The sequence below is a fragment of the Monocercomonoides exilis genome (genome assembly GCF_001643675.1).
Source record: "Monocercomonoides exilis strain PA203 chromosome Unknown scaffold33-1116896, whole genome shotgun sequence".
Classification (NCBI taxonomy): Eukaryota; Preaxostyla; order Oxymonadida; family Polymastigidae; genus Monocercomonoides; species Monocercomonoides exilis.
In genome coordinates this window covers 579,471-599,139 of record NW_027150578.1, presented here as the reverse complement: position 1 = coordinate 599,139, position 19,669 = coordinate 579,471, and the positions used below count along the sequence as shown (strand labels likewise).

The 19,669-nt window shown below is 44.9% G+C and overlaps 4 protein-coding genes across 4 annotated transcripts; 2 read left to right on the top strand and 2 right to left on the bottom strand.

The window, feature by feature from the left end:
• Positions 1–116: 116 nt before the first annotated feature.
• On the top strand, positions 117–2,097 carry MONOS_290 (putative peptidyl-prolyl isomerase; the record flags this gene model as incomplete). The annotated part of the gene is made up of 1 exon (XM_067872855.1): positions 117–2,097. The coding sequence occupies one exon, from the start codon at positions 117–119 to the stop codon at positions 1,713–1,715; it is 1,599 nt and encodes a 532-aa protein (XP_067724391.1). The 3' UTR covers positions 1,716–2,097.
• MONOS_291 (Transcription initiation factor TFIID subunit 1) lies at positions 2,092–17,177 on the bottom strand (the record flags this gene model as incomplete). The annotated part of the gene is made up of 4 exons (XM_067872865.1): positions 2,092–14,378; positions 14,605–16,802; positions 16,964–17,057; positions 17,124–17,177. The coding sequence occupies 4 exons, from the start codon at positions 17,175–17,177 to the stop codon at positions 2,247–2,249; spliced, it is 14,478 nt and encodes a 4,825-aa protein (XP_067724390.1). The 3' UTR covers positions 2,092–2,246.
• Positions 17,178–17,257: 80 nt separating this feature from the next.
• MONOS_292 (uncharacterized protein) lies at positions 17,258–18,015 on the top strand. Its single transcript, XM_067872876.1, has 3 exons — positions 17,258–17,371; positions 17,427–17,493; positions 17,574–18,015. The coding sequence occupies exons 1-3, from the start codon at positions 17,331–17,333 to the stop codon at positions 17,808–17,810; spliced, it is 345 nt and encodes a 114-aa protein (XP_067724389.1). The 5' UTR covers positions 17,258–17,330; the 3' UTR covers positions 17,811–18,015.
• Positions 18,016–18,180: 165 nt separating this feature from the next.
• On the bottom strand, positions 18,181–19,638 carry MONOS_293 (uncharacterized protein; the record flags this gene model as incomplete). The annotated part of the gene is made up of 4 exons (XM_067872887.1): positions 18,181–18,731; positions 18,870–19,026; positions 19,080–19,270; positions 19,335–19,638. 4 exons carry the CDS (start codon positions 19,636–19,638, stop codon positions 18,364–18,366), a joined length of 1,020 nt encoding a protein of 339 aa, XP_067724388.1. The 3' UTR covers positions 18,181–18,363.
• Between the last annotated feature and the right edge of the window lie 31 nt (positions 19,639–19,669).

Here is a 19,669-nt window from a genome sequence, read left to right as displayed (position 1 = left end):
AAAAATTTTATTCACTTTATTTCAATTTTTTAATTGCAAATGAATTTCAAAATTTTTTTTATTTTTTCTGTTGATCTTCTTGAAAAAAATCTTTTCTGAAATTTTAAAAATACGCAATGAGCACTGATATTGAAGAAAGCGAAGAATCGTCAACAGAAGATCTATTTGCATTTTCAAATGATTCTAATTATTCATTTGATGAAAAATGTGAAAGAAGACAGTTTTCTGATTATTTGCCTGGAACTGAGGTGAATTTGGAAGATTCTCGTGTTGACGTTAAGTCAGAATGTCCTATGAAAGTTGTAAAGAGAATTTTGAAAGCAGGAAGTGGGCCAAAGCCACAACTACGTGCAACAGTTTATATTTTATATGATGCTTTACTTAAAGACAGAACCGTGGTCCGTTCGTTTCAAGATCCTGAGTCACCTTTTCAATTTAATCTTGGCCTTGGACGTGTTAGCAGAGGCATGGATGTTGCTGTTGGAAGTATGCAAGTTGGAGAAAAATCTGAATTCACAATTGCTTCTGATTTTTTGAGAAGAAAAAAGAAAAATAGAAAGCAAAAACATCGTCCAAAATTGCCCATCATCTATCAAATTGAACTCATTGCATTTGACAAAGAGCCTATTACTGATAATGAAAAATTTGAAACAGCAATGTTGAAAAAAGAAAGAGGGAATAAATTTGTAAAATTTGGAAAGTGGAAGGTTGCACGACGTGAATATGATCGAGGACTACGATTTATAGAAAATCTTGATGATTCTCAGGATATTAGAAAAGACCAACTGCAGGCATTAAGAATTGCTCTTCATCTGAACAAATGTCTTTGTTTTTTGAAAATGGATCCTCCAAAGTTGTCGTTTGTGAAGGACGAAGCAAACTCAGTTCTTAAAATGGATCCTACCAATGCCAAAGCGTTGTATAGGCGATCGCAGGTGTATGTCAAGCAAGGGGATCTTCGGCTTGCCCGCACTGATCTGAGAGCTGCTTTGGTGTCTGCCCCAGCAGACAGCACTGTTAAAGCTGAGCTTGAACTTGTGGGGAAGCAGCTGGAGGAGCAGCGAGCAAAAGAAAAGATTGCATTTGCACCTTTGCTGCAAAAATTTGGATTGAGCGAGGAAATATTTGATGATAAAGAGGAAGAAATCAAAGAAGAAAAAAAGGAGGGAGAGAATAAAGAGGAAGAAGAGCAAAATGTCGATGTTAATCCGACGGAGCTGCAGATCGACATTCTGACAAGCGAATTGGAAAGAATGGTGAATGAGGAGAAAGAGAAAGAGAGAAGGAAAGAGCTTCGAAAGTCAATTAAATACATTGAAGAGAAGGATATTGAAGATGAAGAGAATTATTACAGGATGGTAAGAGCGAGGGAGCTGGAGGATGATGAAGAGGAAGAAGGAGAAGAGGAAGATGAGGAAGATGAGGAAGAAGAAAAAAGAAAAGGGGAAAGGGAAAGAGATAATGATGAAAAGGAGAAAAAGGAAAAAGAGAAAGCGAAAGGGAAGGAAGAAAAGAAAAAAGATGAGAAAGATGAAGAAGAGAAAAAAGGAGAAGAGAAATCAAGAAAGGAAGAGAAAGCGAAAGAAGAAGGAAAAGAAGAAACAAAGAAAGAAGATGAAGTTAAGGAAGGAGTTAAGGAAGAGGAAGAAAAGAAAGAAGAAAAGAAAGAAGAAAATATCAAAGAAGAGAAAGAAGAAGAAAAGCAGAAAGACTGATCACAGTTGCTTTGGTGCGCATTAGATTTTCTGACTTACAACCAACAAAAATACAAAATGAGTGGATTCGCGCTGGATCTATTTTAACATATGTTTGGATGCTTCTTGAGCAGGAAAAAAAAATTCGTGAAAAATACAAGAGAATATTTAACATTTCCAAGTTACTGTCGTCGGATTTCTTGGTGTTAGAAGGGAAAATATACAATAGTTTTTAATGCAATAAGAAAGACTGAATCTCTAAAGTGTTTGCGTTTTTGTATGGAGTCGATTTTTCTGTGATGGAATTCTTTCAACTCATTGCTTGCTGCCAAAGAAAAGCAATTATTTTTAAAATTTTATTCGATATTAAACAACACAAAAAAAATAAGCATTAATTCATTCTGACTGAAACTCATTTTTTTTATTATTATTTCGATTTCAATCATTAAAACTTTTATTTTTATATTTTTAAAACATAAATGGTGAAGTGAAAGAGGCTTAGTCGTATTTCATTCTCGAAATATGCTTTGCCTCATCATTCAAACACGATTTCTAGTGTGGAGCCGAAGAGCCTTCGCTCTTTTTCTTAAAGGCTCCTATTTTCAGTTTTATAACCGGTCTTTTCGCACTTGCAGTGCTTGGCTCATTTGATAAAGGATGTTTTTCTTCTGCTGCTGAAGTGGCAGATGGAGCAGAAGAAGCAGAAGGAGAACTCTGCTTCGGAGATATCTGTGAAGGCGGGGCAAATGGCTGGGGCCTGCGAGGCGCTGCAATTGGGTGTTGAGGTGCAGAAGAGGAGGAAGAGGAAGAAAAAGAAGAGGTAAAAGCAGAAGTTGAAGCAGAAGGAGAGATTGAGGGAGATGGTGAAGGTGAATGAGAGTGTGTTGGAAGGAGAGGTTTGGATGGCTGAGGTGTGGTGGATGCAGAAGGAGAAGGTGAAACTGGCCTGCGAGGCAAAGGGCGATGTGTAACAATCGAAGAAGTGATATTTGTAGTGGAAGTTGATTGAGTCGGCATTGGAGGATGAGGAGAAGCAGAGGGAGAAGAAGAGAGAAGTGATGGTGCAGGTGATGTTGTGGGAGTTGGATTGCGTGCTCCATTTGAATTGGCTGGTTGGTTCATTGAAAGCGAAAATGGAGCTGAGTTGGAATGTTCTTTTGGAGGAGCAGATGATTGAGTGGTGGAAGAAGAAGAAGAATTAAAAGGATTTTGAGATGAGCGAGAAGTGTTGTCTGTTGGTTGTATCTTTAATTCTGGTGTTGATTGTTTGATGATAGTTTCATTGGTAGAAGAAGAGGTGGAAGAAGAGGAAGAGGAAGGATGAGATGGTGCAGGAGCGTTTGTGGTTGGTGGATTTGCTCTGATTTTCAGTTTAATTTTCAGAGGCTTTCGTACTTGCTTTTCAGTTGTATCAGCCAGCTTGCTTGTTTCAGAATGGACTTCAGGAGCTTTTGGAGTTTGAGGAGTTTGAGGTGATGGCAAAGTGTTTGTGGTTGTGGTTGGAGTTGGTGTTGTGTTTGTGTTTGTGTTTGTTGCAGGTGTATTCACAGCAAATGGCTCGTTTTTCTGTGTCTGCTCTGAAATGCTGCTTTCTTTGTCGAGTGAATCAAACAGCGCATCCAAATCGTCTTCGTCTTTGACTGTTGTTGTCTGGTGCAGCGGAGACAGAAAGTCTGATTCTTCATCGTCATTCATTTGTTCTTGCTCTTTTTCTTGTCGTTCTTGTTCTTCGTGTTGTTGTTGCTGCTGCTGCATTTGTATCTGTTGAATCTTCTGTTGCCGTTGTTCCGAAGAAGATCTCGCAAACATGTCGTCTTCCTCGTCATCGTCCATGCGCATCTTGTTCTTCTTCTTGTTCTGCGCAGCTGGCGACATCACATTCAGCTGCGACGGTTCTTCCTTCAGTGGAGAAGGAGATCTTACCTGCGCATTCGACAGGGACGAGACAGACTGGCTGCGCTTGTTGACTATCTTGATTTTGAATGCTGTGCTGCGGGTGCCGAGACGCGAAGGTGCCAGCGAAGGCGAAGGAGACGGTGAAGGAGAAGGCGGAGGAGCAATTGAAGATGCAGAGGCAGACTCAGAATACAAATCAGATGGAGAGGAGGGCACACCAGTGTGCATTCCCAGTTTGACACGAGTGGCAGTAGATGAGATGATTGGAGATGTGTTCAGTGATTGTGTGGATGTGCCTGGCGATGGCTGCATTGCTGGCGAGACATCGTCGTGAATGATCGGTCTTTGTGGCGGCCTTCTCAAAGGAAGAGGCGGAGGAAGCGGGTGAACTGCGAATGGAATGCGCGAAGTGTAGCCAATTGGCGTTGAATGTTCAGAAGAAGCTGAAGCGGAAGTGGAAGCAGAGGCCGAAGCTGATGAAGAAGAGGAAGAGGAAGCAGCCGCTGCAGCTGCTGCCCTTTCTCTTCTCAACATCTTCCTAAATCGCCTCAGTCGCAGCAGATGCACCCTCATTAGATGGTTCAGCCCATCACGCTCAAATTCAAAGATGGGCTTCTTCTTCTGCTCTTCTGTCTGCAGATACGCACGTGGCTTCAGCACCTTCTTGTTTGACGCTCTGAGTGGCTCAAGAAGCACGGCCTCCGACGTGGCAGGGACGATCTTGTATTGCGTAATCTGCCCAGCTCCTCCCTTTCCAGTGCGTATTTTCACTGGCTTCAGCAAAAACTTGGGCATCTGCTGTAATGTCTTCAGCTTCTTTTCCTTCTTGGCAATGTTCCTCTGCCTTGTCCTCTGCAGATTGCGCTGTCGTGTCAGCATTCTCTCTTTATCTTTTTCTCCTCGTTTCCGTGCCTCTGATACTGTACTGCTTTCTCCTTCTCCCCTCGATCCTTTCTTCAGCACCGAAAGCAAAGCTCCACCGCCGTCTCTCCAAGCGCTGACTGTCCGCTCAGCCACTCCCAGCTCCTTCCGCTGCCTCATAATGCGCTCCTCCAACCGTGTCAGCTGCCTGTTGCGGTGGTAAAACTCAACTTCAGCCAGCTCCACCAGCTTGTCGGCGTTGCGGGAGATGATGTTGTCCTTCACAAAGACATCGTTGTAGAGATGGGCGTTGTGTGCCATCAGATACAAGTCGTTCAGGAATGACTGCCGTGACGAGTATTCCATCGCCTTCACAGAAATGCGGATCTTCGACAGATCAATCGGCTCGTCCACATAGTTGAAGTAGCCAGGTGCTATCTCCAGCGTCACAGGCTGCAGATAGTAGCCAGCATAGCGCGAGGAGCGCAGACGCTCCAGAAGCCATTCGAGCAGATTGCCAAGTTCAACTTCGGGATCCTTCCGCTTTCTGATTCTGCGCCTTCTGATGCGAACAACTTCGTCCCCGTCGAATGAGCGCTGCTGCGACGATGAGCGAGAAGAGGCCAGACTTGGTGTAGGTGAAGAAGGAGACGATGCACTTGCGGTGTTTGCTTCTGATGAATTCATGTTTTGAGGAGTTGGTTCGGATGCTCTGTTTGCTTGTGGTTGTGAAATATCAGCTGAAGAAGGAGGGGCAAATGAATTGAAATCATTTGATGAAGTATTCATGCTGACACCCAAGCTTTCTTCTTTTGGTGAAGCTGATAAAATTGAATTTGAAGGAGGAGGTGAAGAAAGTGTAGGATGAGATGCTTGCGGCACAGAAATTGTGGTTGGCATCGGAAATAGCTTAGAGTCAGTCTGCATCGGTGTTGGCTGACTGATCGCTGGCTGTGGAGACGAATAAGACGATTGGTTGTTTGTGTCAATTTGATTTTGTGCGTTATTTCCAGGTGATTGTTGAGCTGTCCCAAGAGCTGAAGAAAATGCTGTTTGTGTGTCTGCCTGTTGTTGTTGTTGATTCGTATCTATGCAAATTGAAAGCACCGCAGAATTCAGTGGCGCATCTCCTTTGTACTCCTTCCACCACTGCAGCCTCCACTTCTTCCTCATCTCTGTGAATGCACCCATCTCCTCTGGTGGAATCGTCTGAATGTCGCATTCGTCAATTGGCGCAAACGTGGTGGCAGCGTTTGTCCCGTCGTCTCCAAACACTTTTGATGCTCCGCGTGTCCTGCTGGAGATCGGCTTGTCGTCATCGGAGTCCAAAACTTCGTCTTCTGAATCGCCAGCCATTGCAATGTTGTCCACAGATGTGAACTCACCTCGGCTCCGCTTCTTCTTCCACATCCCGTTCAGCACCACATCGTTCGCATCCATCTCTTCCTCTGAGCTGTAGTCGTCTTCTTCTCCGCCTTCCTCTTCGCTTTCGTCGCCTGCCCCAACAGAAATACCTCTCCTCCACCGCATCATGTTCATTGCTGCTCTCCGCACAGCCGACGGTGCAACTGACAGGTTGTCTTCAAACGTAGCCAAGTCTGGGTCAATTCCTTTCTCCCTCAGCTTCTGCTTTCTTTCTTCCTCTTTTGCCTTTTCGCTTTCCAGCGTCTTCTTCGCTTTCTCCGCCTCTGTCCCTCCTCGTGCAATGATCGCATTGAGCTCTGCCTGTCTTGTCTGAAAGAACATTGGGCAGTTTCTGTTTGTTTTGATGTGTCCAACTGCTCCACATGCTTTGCATTTCTTCATAAACAGACCCGCTTCCTCCATCGTCCTCAACTTCAGCTCGTTCTTTTTCTCCTCTGAGATCCCTTCCTCGTCTCTGTCCATCCCATCTGCATCACCAGACTCTGCATCTGCTGCTGACTGCCGTATTTTCTCTGTCCCTGGGCCTCTTCTCTGCGAGTCAATCACACGCGACTGATCCAACTTGCGCTGTGCAAGTTCTCCTCTCCTGACAGTCTCTGCCTCGCGCACATCCAGATGCCTCAGCCGCTCCTCAATTGTGCTCATCCGCTGCTTGTAGCTCGTCAGCAGATCGTCCTCCTGCACCAGCTGCTGGAATCGCTCTTCAGGTGACATTTGGCTCGCAGCCAGGCGCCTCTCACGAAGCTCCTGCCGCTTCCGCTCTTTCTCCAGCTGCTTCTGCTCATCCATCTCCATCTCTTCCTCCTTCTCTGCATCTGCTTCATCATTCAGCCCATCTTGTGCTTCTTCTTCCTCGTCTTCTTTTTCTCCCTCTGCTTTGAATGCCAGCTCTGCTCGCCGGGTGATCATTGCCTGCTGTAGCCTCTTCTTCTTCTCCTGAAGTCTCCTCTTCTCCTTCATAATTGCTTCCTTCTGTGCTTCCACCTCTGTCGACTCCACAGCTCCTCTCTGCGCTTTGCGATCTTCCATCAGCTTTCGATATTTCTCGTACTTTGCAATCACACCACTGCGTCTTGTGTATTGAATAGTTATCAGAAGGTCTCCACTTGGCAGTGTTTCTGTGATGGTCTTTTTCAAAATCATCTTCTTTTTCTTCATTCTTCGCCTGTTCTGCTGTCCACTCAAATCATCCATGCTCTCATCCTCGTCTTCTGCTTCGCTGCCTTCCATCCCTTCGTTCTCGGCTCCTCCTTCCTTTCCTTCTTTCTCCTCTTTCCCTTCCTTCCCTTCTTTGTCCAGCGCTGATTCTTCTCCCTTCATTTTCATGCTTATCAGCTTCTTCATCTTCTTCTCTCTCTTCTTCTTCTCCTCTGCCTCCATCACCATCCTCTCTGCCATGTCGTGTTCCAGCACATACCCTCCTCCATATGCTCCCACCGCATAGTTCCTTCTCGCCCCCGATGGCTCAGCAATCATCCCTTGCTGGTTCTTGTCCAGAATATCCACAACCATCCGTGCATGATGAGTCCTTCCATGAATTCCCTCTCTCCCGTGATGAATGTGCAGCTTGAACCCACGCTGCCTCACTGGCTTCTTCAGATACGGAATCAACGGTGCTGTGCTGATCTTCTTCATCACTTTCTTCTCTCTCTGTTTCTTCAGTTTGGATGGATGGCGTATGAGATGTCTGGTGGAGGCAAGCAGACGTGTCTGAGACGCCAAGGGAGAAGAATAAGAAGAGGAAGATAGCTTTTTGCTGATTGATAAGGATACACTGGGTGTTGGTGGAGTGGCTTCAGGTGAGGACGAGGCGGCAGAGGAAGGAGAGGATGTGGATGATGTTGAGGAGGATGAGGAGGAGGAAGAAGAAGAAAAAGAAGAAGAAGAAGAAGAAACAGAAGAAGAACTGTTGTTATTTGTGGTTGATGGTACAACTGATGAACTTGCATCTGTATTGGCATTTGAAGCAGACTCAGTTGAAGAAGGAGAAGATGTTGATGATGCTGATGTTGAAGATATAGAAAGAAGGGAAGAAGGAACAGGAAATAAAGTTGATTGAGAGCTGGTTGCATGCTCAGATGAAGAACTAGAAGAAGGAGAAGAAGAAGAAGAAGAAGAAGCAGATTCACCCGAATGTGTTTGCTGTGATGCTGCATTCAAAGTGGAAGGAAAAGAAAACAAAGAGGAGGAAGAGGAAGAAGCAGAAGCAGAGGTGTCTGAAGACAAACCAACAGAAGAGCCTTCGTCTTTGATGGCAGCAGAGGAAGGGGTGCCAATAGAAGCGCTGTCCATCACAATTGGTGAGAGCACACGAGGAACAGAAGGAGTGGATTTCTCTGGTGTTGTTGATGAGGAGGAGGAGGAAGAAGATAATGTCGATGTTGTTGTAGCAAATGATGGCATAGCTGAACTGAATATTGATGGCTTGTTGAAAGCAGATGGAGTGGAAGAAGCTGAATTTGACATTGAAGATTTATCTGTTGCAGATGAAGATGCAGTTGAGGAAGCTGAAGATGAAGGAGAAGCAGAAGATGCATCAGAAGATGGAGACAGGATGCTCAATGAAAGCAAAGCAGACGGTGGAATGAGAGCAGAAGACGATTTTGATGATTTTGATTCCTCTTCTTTTGATGTGCTTGTTGTGGCTGCTGTCAGAATTGAAAGAGAAGGCACTGTCGAAGAAAGAGGTGGGGCATTCAGCAAAGTTGGCTCTGTTTTGAATGCAAATGCAGAAGTTGTTGTGTCCAACAATGAAGAGGGAGTTGAAGAAGAGGAAGAGGAAGATGAAGGAGCAGAAGCAGAGGAGGAGGAAGGAATAGAAGCTGACTGAAGCAATTGAGTTGGTTGAGCTGGTTGTGTTGGCTGAGAAGGTTGTTCAGAAAGTTGAGAGGGTTCAGCTGAAGAGGAAGCACTTTCATTGACTTCCATCTGAGGAGCATAATCTGAGTCATCCTCTGACATGGCTATTGAAGTATTGTCTGATGATGATGATGATGATGAAGCTGAAGCTGAAGCTGAGGCAGATGAAGAAGAAGAAGAAGATGCAACAGGAGCAGATGCCAGAGTCACTTTGAGAGGCGGTGGAGTGTCAAACGACGTTCCGCGCGATGTGTTCTGGTCATCGTCATCGAGCGAAGCCAAAAACTGCTTTGTGATTTCAATCTGCTTCTTTTCTGCTTCTTCTGTGTCTTCGTCTCTCTCCTTCAGAATCTCGTTGATTTCATCCTCGAGTGTGGCTGCAATGTCTGCATCGCTGTCGTCTTCCTCGCTTTCTCCAAAAGTGTGCCCAAACTCCCTCAGCTCCTGCTGCATCTGCAGCTCTGCCCCTTCTCCGCCATTGCGCGTGCTCCCAACAGCTGGGCTGATTCCTATCCAATCCAGCGCATTCTTCTCCTCTTTCTTCTTTCTGTTGCCATCTTCGCCTTCTCCTTCTTCTCCTTCTCCTCTCCCATCGCTTTCCTCCATCCTTCCTTTGCCATCTGAATCGCCTTTTGACTTGTCCATCTTCGATTTATTGCTTCCTTGTCTTGTTTCATTCTCTCCTTTCCCTTCTTCCTCTTCATCATTTTCTTCGTCCGCTCTGTTCGCATCGGCTGTGTTGAATCCGTGTTTGAGCAGCACTTCCTTCGCCTCCTTTCGCTTCTGCAGCTTCTCCTTCGCTTTCTTCGCTCTTTCTTCTCTTTCCTTCTTTATTCTTGCCTCAAACTCTGCTTCGTCTTTCTCTCTCTCTGCGCGCGCCTCTTCCTGTGTGATCTTCCCTTCCTTCAGCCTCTGCAGCCGCTGCTTCTCTCTCTGCCTCCTCTCCTTCCGCAGCTGGCGCCTGAGCTGCCTCTCCTCTTCCAGACGGCGCATGTGCTCGGCCATGTAACTCGGCTGCTTTCGTTTTTCGTCTTCTCCTGCGAGCATTCTGAGATGTGCTTTGAAAATCAGCTGCGCCTGCTCGTTGTATTGATGCGTCATCTCCTGCGCCTGTGTGCGAGATTCCCTCGAAAATTGCCTAAATCGCTCGTTGTTGCTCTGCGAGGCAACAGTTTTCAGCACATTCACAAGCCCCCACCGCTCCAGCTTGCCAACATCCTCCTCTGACATCCCCATCTCTCTCATGTATTCTCTAAGCTCTGCAACTTTCTGCCTCCTAAGATCTGCTCCTGTGCCAACAAGCTGCGCCCGGGGCTTCGGTTCCTGTGTTCCGTCTTTGTTCAGCTGCTTCAAGTTCTGTTTCAAAAACGAGAAACCTTCTCCTCTGCCTGTTGGATCGCCAACTCCAGTCATCTTCAGTCTAATCTTTCCTTGAATGGCATCAAGGTAGTTTGTGCTCAGCTCCCACGGCGTTAAGTTCATCTCCTCACCAATTGCATCGCCCAACAAGTCTTCCTCGTCCAGCCCGCCCAGGTCAATCTGCTTGATCTGTGTGATCTCCAGCTCTTGCACCCGAATCGTCCCCGCCAGCATCGATTGGAAGGCACACACCATTTCTGGTGTAACCATCTCTCTGATCTCCTCCTCTCCTGGAAGAGAGGCACCTGGTCGCAACGCCCATGAGCTGCCACCAGCACGTGTGTGCTGAGCATACTTCTGCAGCTGCCGGCGGATGAAACTTGGTGCAAGTGAAGGAAACTTCTTCTGGATGACGCTGATGTGGATTTCTGGGGCGTATATGCGCTGTTGGAGAAGCTCCTTGAACGAGCGGATGATGAAGACGCCCACCCTATCCTGTAAGTACTGGTCGTGTGCATGTGAGCCAGGGGCAGGCACACGATATTCAGGGAAGAGCTGCCCAATTGTGTGGAGCGAGTTGATCTCTCTGACTGAGAAGGAATATCCTTCTGGAAGAACACCTGAGGCAAACAGAGTGGACAGATGCGAACTTGAACGTGATTTCTCCTTTGATCCTTTTCCTGAGGCTGGTGCCATTGGCTGCATTATAACCAGGAAGTCTGTGAGTGGCACCTGGTGAGTGAAGATTGGAGAAATAAACAGATTGTTCTGGATGGCTGTGACAGTTGTTCCAGGTTCAATATCTCCGAGGAAAGGGGTGCTTGTGTCTGGATCCAGCACAACTAAATCACCCATCGACATATGTGGCTCTGTCTCATCGGTGGCTGAGGTCTTTCTGTAATATGTCACCATGTTCGTAGCCATTCCCACTGCAGACATCAAAAGAGGATCTTTCTCAATGTACTCAAAAAGAGCCACGTGGCCTTCCTTTGCTGTCAGATCAGCGATGTCTCTGACACATTCCTGCGGGTTGTTGAGGATGCGCGCGTCTTCTTCTGGATCAAACAGATCGTTCAGCACAGCTGAGTGGAGAGAGGATGATGAATATGAATAGTTCATTCCACCATACCCTGATTTTTCTATCCCAAGCTCTTCTGCCTCTTCTTCTTTGATGTCTTCGTCTCCAAATAGATTTAGCTCGCTCTTCAAGCTCACGTCTCTGCCTGCCATCCGCTCCCTCTCCAGCATCTCCTCTCGTTCCCTCTGCATTCTTCTCCTTCTCTCTTTCACTCTTTCCCCTGCTCGGAATCGGAGAAGCCGTGGCTTGCTGTACGGACGCACTGGAGTAACAGTATGGCAGACACCTGGCTTCATCATCCTCAATGTGAGTGAATGCCTGTGCCATCGTGACAAGTCTGACCATCGCATCTCCGTCTGCATTGTGGCCAGCAGCACAGCTGGGAGTGAATGCTGCACAACACGCTTGCCGATCACCTTCTTGTTCTCAACTGGATTGAATGTCTCCACAATCGTCTGATGCCGCTGCACCGTCTTCTCAACAGCCACTTTGGCTTCTGTCTGCGCAGCTGTCAGTTGTTTCACTGCACCTCCTGCTGCTTGTATGTCTCCATCATTCTCTCCCGATGCACCAGCAGCACTCAACCCGAGCGATGACCCAGCAGCAGATGCACCCAGCACTCCAGACTGACCAGGCACACCTGAGGCAGAAGCCATCCCACCTGCTGCAATACCCCCCAGCATATCAGTCGCTGTCTGACCAGCACGGGCAGCTGAACCTGAACCTGCACCCAAATCTCCTGAAGCAGCGTCAGAGGTGAGGCGGATGTGTGTCTCGCCTGAAAGCGTCTGGCGAGAAATGGAGATACGCATTGAGACAGCAGCTAATGTGGTGTCATCGAGTGTGGAGATGGTTGAGTGTGGCAGAGGCATCTCCATAATGCTCAACGGAGCAGATGGGTCGAGCGAAGGGCGTTTGAATCCACCACCCAGTTTTGAGCCTTGTCCATCGTCTGAACCGCTCTGTGCAGCTGACTTCTTTTTCATCAGGTCTTCCATCGTCTTCTTCATCCGCTCTTTCAAAGAAAGCGATGTTGATCCCACGTTCTGTGTGGTGCTGTGTGAGATGAGCCCCATCATCACCGACCGTTCGATGGCTCTGATATCACTCGCACCCGCCACACTCGCAAAGGACATGATTGGCAGCGCAGTGAATGCACGTGCACGGACACCCGACGACTGAATGCGGTTTTCTGCTGCGCGGCTGCCCATCCGAAGCGGCGTGTTGTCTGCCACTTTGGCGCTTTCGTTGGCTGATGAGGCGTCTCTCTCTTTGCCTCCTTCTTTGCTGGAAAGAGAATCCTGCTCCTGCGCTTTCGCCTCGTTCTGCTTCGCTTTTGCTCGTTCAGCCCTTCTTTTCCTCCGCAGCCTTCGCTTCTTCCTTCTCTCTTTCTTCTTCTGCAGCTCTCTTTCTCTCCTTCTGTGTGTTATGTGCTCGATTCTTGCCTCTGCTGTCATCATCAGCGTTTCTCTCTCCAGTTCTTCCTCAAACGCCTCTTCCGACTCTTCAAGTGCCTCCTCATCGTCGTCAAAGCCATTCCCGCTGGATGCAGATAGCTCAGATGAAGATGAAGATAACAATGATGAGGAGATGTCATCATCATCATCATCAATTGAGTCAAGTGAGTCAGACAAAGAAGACTCGTGCTCTTCATTCTCTTTGCGTGTCTTGTCATACTCATTCATCTGCTGCTCTGCTTCTTCCTCTGGTTGCATTTGAGGGATGTTGAATCCACTGCCAGCTTCCATTTCTGCATTCTGCTGCTGCTCTTCCTCTGCAAATGGCTCGTCCCACAAATTCTGTTCATCTGCGTAGTATTTGCTGTGCCTCGGTCGGAAGGGGGCAGTTGCTGGCTTCTGCACTTTTGATCCAAACGGAGCATTTCTGCTATTCGATGCACTGTTCTTTGCATAAGGCGACAGAGAAGAAGATGATTGAGAAGAGCTCATTTCATTAGACTGGACAGTCTCGGGCACAGGCGGTGGAGTGGGCGGCTGGTAGGCGCGTTTGATGGAGAACATCATGTTCACGTCGTTCATGTCGAGGAGAAGATGAGTGGGAAGCTCCTGCGAAGTGAAGGCAGCTGTGGTGGTGGTGGTTGTAGTGGTTGTAGTTGTGGTGGTTGTGGTGATTGTTGCTGAGGAAGAGGACGATGTGGCTGAAGAACTGACAGAATGCGAAGTGATATGCTGTGTGGATGAAATGAAGGAGGAAGGAGAGGAAGAGGAGGAAGAGGATATAGAAACAGGATATGTGTCTGGGGAAATGGAAGATTGTGCTGTGGAAGAGTCAGAAGAAGCAGAAGAGGCAACAAGTGGAGTGATGTCTTCTGTTTGGATGAGCTGAGAAAGCGTAGACTGAAGAAGAGACTTGACGTGGATGATGTTTTGAGGCTGACGTGACGAGGAAGACAGCGAAGACGAATAAGACGAGTTCGGATGAGATGAGAGGAGAGAAAGGACTTCTTCGGTAGATGAAGAGCCCTCAGCTGCGGAAACTGCACAGCTCAGCTCCACATCTGCTTTGAGGTGCTTCTGCAGTCTGTTCATATCTTGTTGTATGGAAGATGCTGCTGCGTTTGTACCCTTTCTGAATGAGTTGCTGTGTGACAATGAATAAGAAGCAGCATCATATCGAGCGATCTCTTCGTAGTATGCTTCGCTGGCTGCACCGAACTGTTGTTGTTGTTGTTGTTGCCAAAAATCCATTTTGACAGCCTTGTCAAATGCAGGTGTCGCCATCTCCCAGCCGGAATAGCGCCAGGCGTCTTCCCACTGGTCTGCCTTTGCAAAGGTGCGTGCATAAGACGAGAAGAACGTGGTGCGCAGAGGCAGGGCGCGGGAGAAGTTGCTGTCGACGACTGGAGAAGGAGGGATACGGACAGGGGCGGGTGGAGTGCTGTGGGAGTGAAGGGGGAGAGAGGAAGAGGATGAAGTGGAGCGAGATGGCTGGTGAAATGGTGTCTGAGTGGAAGCAGGAGGAGACAGGGCGCGGGAAAAGGAATACGGATTGGATGGATAAGAGGCGTATTGTGTGTTCTTTCTGTACTTGTTCAGATGGTCGTATCCGAATGATGATGCATTGCTGTATCCATATTTCCCTGTGAGCTTGTTGATGTGCCGGGTGGTGTCGAGTATGGCTGATTGGAGCCATTCCTGTGGGTCATCGGGAAGCGTCAGATGAGGATTCAGCTCGGCTAGCTTTGTCTGAAATAAGATGGATGATAGATTGGCGCAGTGGAATGAATGGATAAATATGAAAATAAATAAAGAAAGATGGTAAAAGTTTCAAAACGAGTAAATAAACAGAGATTGTGAAAATGAACGAATGAATGAATGAATGAAACGTTATGAAATGAAATATTTTCTTTTTTAATTGTTTATTCATTCCTCCAATAACACTTCAACATAAACTGACATATATTTTTCATACCCCGTCCACTGATTCAAAGGGATCTCCAAAGTTCACCATTGCTGAGATGGAGCGCATCTTTGTCTCGTTTTCGAGGTCAGCGCGGGAGTCGATGTGTGTCGAGAAGACGTCTTTCATCAGATCGAAGTCGCTGTAGCCACACGAACACACACGCGTCTGCGCCAGCTGCTGCATCGCTGCCTCCGACGACGCTGCATCAAACAGATTGTCTGATGAAAATGATGCTGTTGATGCTGTTGATAATCTCTTCCCTCTCATTCTTCTTCCATCTGTCTCTTCGTCTCTCCTGTCAAACCAGCCATAAGAGAGAGGAAAACGCGAGATGAAGCGAGTTGCGATGGAAGGCGGGACAGGATGGTGTGACGAGCCGAGGAGTCCGTTGTTTGGCTGGGCGAGGTCATACAGCGGCTGCAATGTGGGTGTGCTGCTCAGCCGATAGCGAGAGGGGTGGATGCTGGGGCCGTGATGTGGTGTCTGCTGATGGAGAGTAGAGGAAGAGGAAGAGGAGGAAGAGGAAGATGAGAGGGTGGATTGGACAGAGAGGGAAAGCTGTGATGTGGAGGAGGACTGGGAAGAGGGAGAAATGGCAGATAAAAAAGGATTGGAACGGAATGAAGTAGCAGAAGACGAAGGAGAAGACGAAGACGGAGAAGAAGAAGAGGCTGATAAGGAAGAAGGAGATTCATTGGAGGAAAGAGAAGGGTTAGCAGATGATGAAGCTGAAGGCGCAGAAGAAGCTGCATTTGAAGAAGAGGAAGAAGAAGAAGATGCAGAAGAGGAAGAAGCTGATGATTGAGAAGCAATAGTAGAATCGTCAGCAGCAGCAGTAGCAGCAGCCGTCGAGTTCTGTCTCTGCAAGTTGAGCGCAGACAGGAGACGAGGATTGAGCCCCATGTTCTGCAGGCGGGCGGGGTCTCTCCTCATCAGATGCTGCAGCTGCAGTATGGGCTGCAGACGCTGCTGCGGATTGCCTCCGATCTGATAGCCGTTCATAATCTGCACAAGCGACTGCCTTCCGAACAGCCGCTGCTGCGAAAAGAGGCCGAGCCTGCCCATGTTCAGCGAGGCGTTGCTGGCAGCCGCAGCTGCTGCGGCGGTGACAGAACTTCCGTGTACAGACAGCTGGCGCTGCCCGTAGCGCTTTGGCACACGGGAGTTGTAGGCGATCAGCGATGCTGTGGTCACCAAGTTGAGTGTGCGAGACAGAAACAGGTTGGCTGCTGACTGCGGTGGAACAGACGCAGCTGATTTGCCTGCTCCATCGGGTTTCGTACCGCCTGTGAATGAAAGAGGGATGTTCGGATGGTGGTGCAGTGGAAACGCAAGACGTGGGCGCGTCCAAGGAGAGGCTAAAGGAAAACTCTTCAGAAGAGAAGAGAATGGGCTTGGATTGTTGTCTGTATCTCTGTCTTCATCTTCATCTTCTTCTTCATCAGCTGCTGATGCTGCTCCTGCATCTTCTTCTTCCATTCCTTCAGACGCTGCTGATGTTCTAAGTTTGCTGTTGATGTCAACTCTGTCAGCCATCTCGAAATTGTCCTCTTCAACTTTGTCAGCATCCAAACCTTCAGCTTTCACTTTCTTCATCGCTCTCCCATCTGTCAGCTTTCGCCTCCTCCTCAGCTTCAGTTTGTGCCTCCAGTGCCGCGCCCACTCGTCATGGTGCTTTAAGCACAGCTGGTGAAGAATGGCGCTGGTGGGCAACCCCCACATCAGAGGTGTCAGTGGGAGCTTGAGCTTCACGGGGCAGTTGGAAAGGGGACTGCGACCAGAAGAATAATCCCAATTATTTGGATCATCCCAATTTGAAAGATCAGTAACGGTCCAGGAACTATTTTTTGGAGACGAGGAGAAGCGTTCATTCGTTTTTGAATTACATTGAACTATTTCATTTTTTGCAAAGGAAGATGCTTTGGTATTTTTTGCAGATGATAGAACAGACTTTGCAAGCAAGATGCGCGATGTTGGTGAGATTGACACAGATAAAGGAAAAGGAAAATCTATTACATTAAACTGCTCCGATGAATCTTCAGTCATATCTATTGGAGATGATTGTAATTGATCTTTAGATGTTCGTGAAAAATGAAAGTCATCGAGAGCAGGTTGTGGAATAAGCCAAGATATAAATTTTGGCCTTTTCCCTTCCAAAAGATCTTCTGGAATAATAATTGGTCTTGTATCTTTCTTTTCCACATGAGCTATTTCAAATGCGCAGAATGTTTGATGAATTTTAGTGAGAGCGAGCAACGATGCGCATGTTTTATTGTGTGAAGTTTTCAAATAACCGAGAATAAATGAAAGAAATTTCAAAATATTTGTTTTTTTGTTTCACTTACAAAAAAAAATATAAATATCAGACCTGACAACGACTTACCACCTGTATCATCATCTGTTATTCCAATTTTAGACCAATCAAAAAATCTGTTCAAGTAGACGAGAGCTGCTTCAAGTTCCTTTTAAGATGAAAAATAAAAGAATAAACAACATTTGAAAGTTTATTCCTCTTAATAATGATAAACTGTTTGTTTCTTCCCTTGGGATGGAACATCATAGATCGAGAAAGAGCTGCTCATCGGAAAAAAAAAGAAAAATTGGATATAGACAGATCGACAAAACCAGCTTTAAATCGACAGTTTTCGTGATAAATAATGGTATAGATCTTTCAGTGATCATTGCTTTTTTTATATTCCTCATATTTCCTTTAATCCAGGATAATATTCATTTAAATGAAACAAGGAAAAAGAACATGGAGAGTAAAGCCTAAAAAGTTTGAATAGTTTTGTTTCAGTTTGTCTTTATTAAGCATTTTAATATTTATACAGAATAAGTTCTTCACGAAAGGGTATTGAACATCACACTCCATTTGAGCAGCGAAAAGCTGAAAAAGAGGTTGGTTAATTAAGGAAACATTGAAAATATATGTTTATGAAATTTCACAATTTTATTTTTTTAACATTTTTTATTCACAGCGAATTGAAGCGATAAGAAAAAGAGAAGCTGAATTCAAGAAGGAGCAAGGTGAAATATTGAAGAATCGAAGGGAGAAACTTCAAAAAAAGCAACGAATGAAATTGAAGCAAGAAAAAGCTGCTCTTGTATCAAAAAAGAAAGCGAGGCTTATGAAGATGGCTAAAACAGCGAAAAAGAAGTTGCAAACAAAAATAAAAAGAGCAGCTGAAAAGCGTGCTTTCCCTAGTCAGTATTGAAAGCACTCAATTGCAAAACTATTCATTTCATTTCATTTCACAAAGAAAAATACTTAATAACAATTTTCTTTTTATGAAATTAAAAATAGATGAAACATTTCTTCTATGAAATTATATTATACGTTTTAAGACATTCTTGCAACACTATTCTTTGATATTTGTCAGCTTCTAATTTTTGATAAACGATTATTCACGAACCAAAAAATATTGAAAAAAGAATGCAAAACACTTCAAAAATTGCACATTTTCAAACATTAAAAGAATAATTTTATTATTATAATTATTATTATCTTTAAAAATGAAAGAATATCTTTCTTTAGAATTATTCTCTTTAAATTAATGAAATCCAATCTTTAAAAACATCAAAAAGTTTGGAAATCTAACAGTGTTAAAAAATGAGGAAGTGTGCAAATGAAATAAAAATGAAATGATATGTGAGAAAAAACAAAATAAAAAATATGTTATGATATGCGAAATGAAAAAATATCATGCACATTTTTACTTTGTAATAAGTTTTCAGTTACATTATTATCCACATTTTCAATATTTAAATTCATGGGTTGCTTGTCGAATTTGTTTCTTCAGGTGCATCTTGTTGTGGAATGTGATTTTTGTCTTTCTCAGATGCCTTATCATTTTCAACAGAATCGTTGTTTTCTTTCTTTTCTCCTTCTTCTTTTTCTTCTTCTTTCCCTTCCTGTTCTTCCATATCGTCATGATCTTCTGATTCTTGTTCTTTTACTTCATCGCGATGAGGAGGATGAAAAGGAACCTTGCGAAGTCCCCAATCCTCTCCGCACGAGAAGTACAAAATATTCTCGCCAACTTCAAAAAGTTCATCCATACTTGTAACTTCATCTCCATTTCTATCAAATACTTTGCTAAAGTGTTTTTTCCCTCTCAGGTTAAAACTTGAATCAGCTAAAAAGAACATTTTCGACCAAAAAAGGATTTTTGAGTATAATTGCAAAAAAGTTAAGATTTTTCCATTCAAATAAATATTTTTAAAAAGAAATTCATAAATACTCTTTTATTTCAAATGAAGAAAAAAATACACACCAAGTTTGCAAAGTTGTTGGATAGAAATCTTCGGATCAAAGATTTTCACTTTTTGTTTTTTCACATTTGTGTTGAGTACAAACGTTGCTCGGATCATATGCTCTCTATCCTTTCGCAATTGAGCGATAGCATGCATCATTTCTTGACGTTTTTCTCTCTGAGAGTAATGTTAAAGATTCAAATTTTTAACAGATTAGGTAAATTGCAAACTTTTTTTGTTGTTGATGGTTTTTCAGAAAACTGAGAATAAGATTCTTCATCTCCTTCTTCTTCATCCTCTTCCTCTTCATATTCGTCATCTTCTTGTTGTTTAGTCGCGTTCACTTTTGGTTTAACCTTGATTTGATTCAATAAGATATCATTTATTGAAAGATGTTGATTTATTTCTTGATCTTTAAATTCTAAAAACAAAGGAAAAAAACAAAGAACATTATTTTTGCATGAAAAAGCAAATGAAAAACGAACCCGTTAATTCATTATATTCTTCGTCAATGGCATCATCCAGCTCGTCAAGTTCCAATGCTTCTGCATGTTGTTCTTCCAGGGTTTTATTTTCCTCTCCACGAATTCCACAGACAACTGTGGATTGAAATGATTGATGGGCTTTGGCTTTACCTTGTTTGGGTAGCCCAGACGCGGTTGTTGAGAAAACTGAATAAACTCCATCTGGAAATTCATTATGTTGATATTCTTTTGCTTCCTCGTCTAACTCTTGTTGCAAAGCTCTTGCCAACTCTTCGTCACTTGTTGTGTCCAGCTCTTCGGTCATGTATTTAACTGAAAAGAGCGTGTAAATTTTG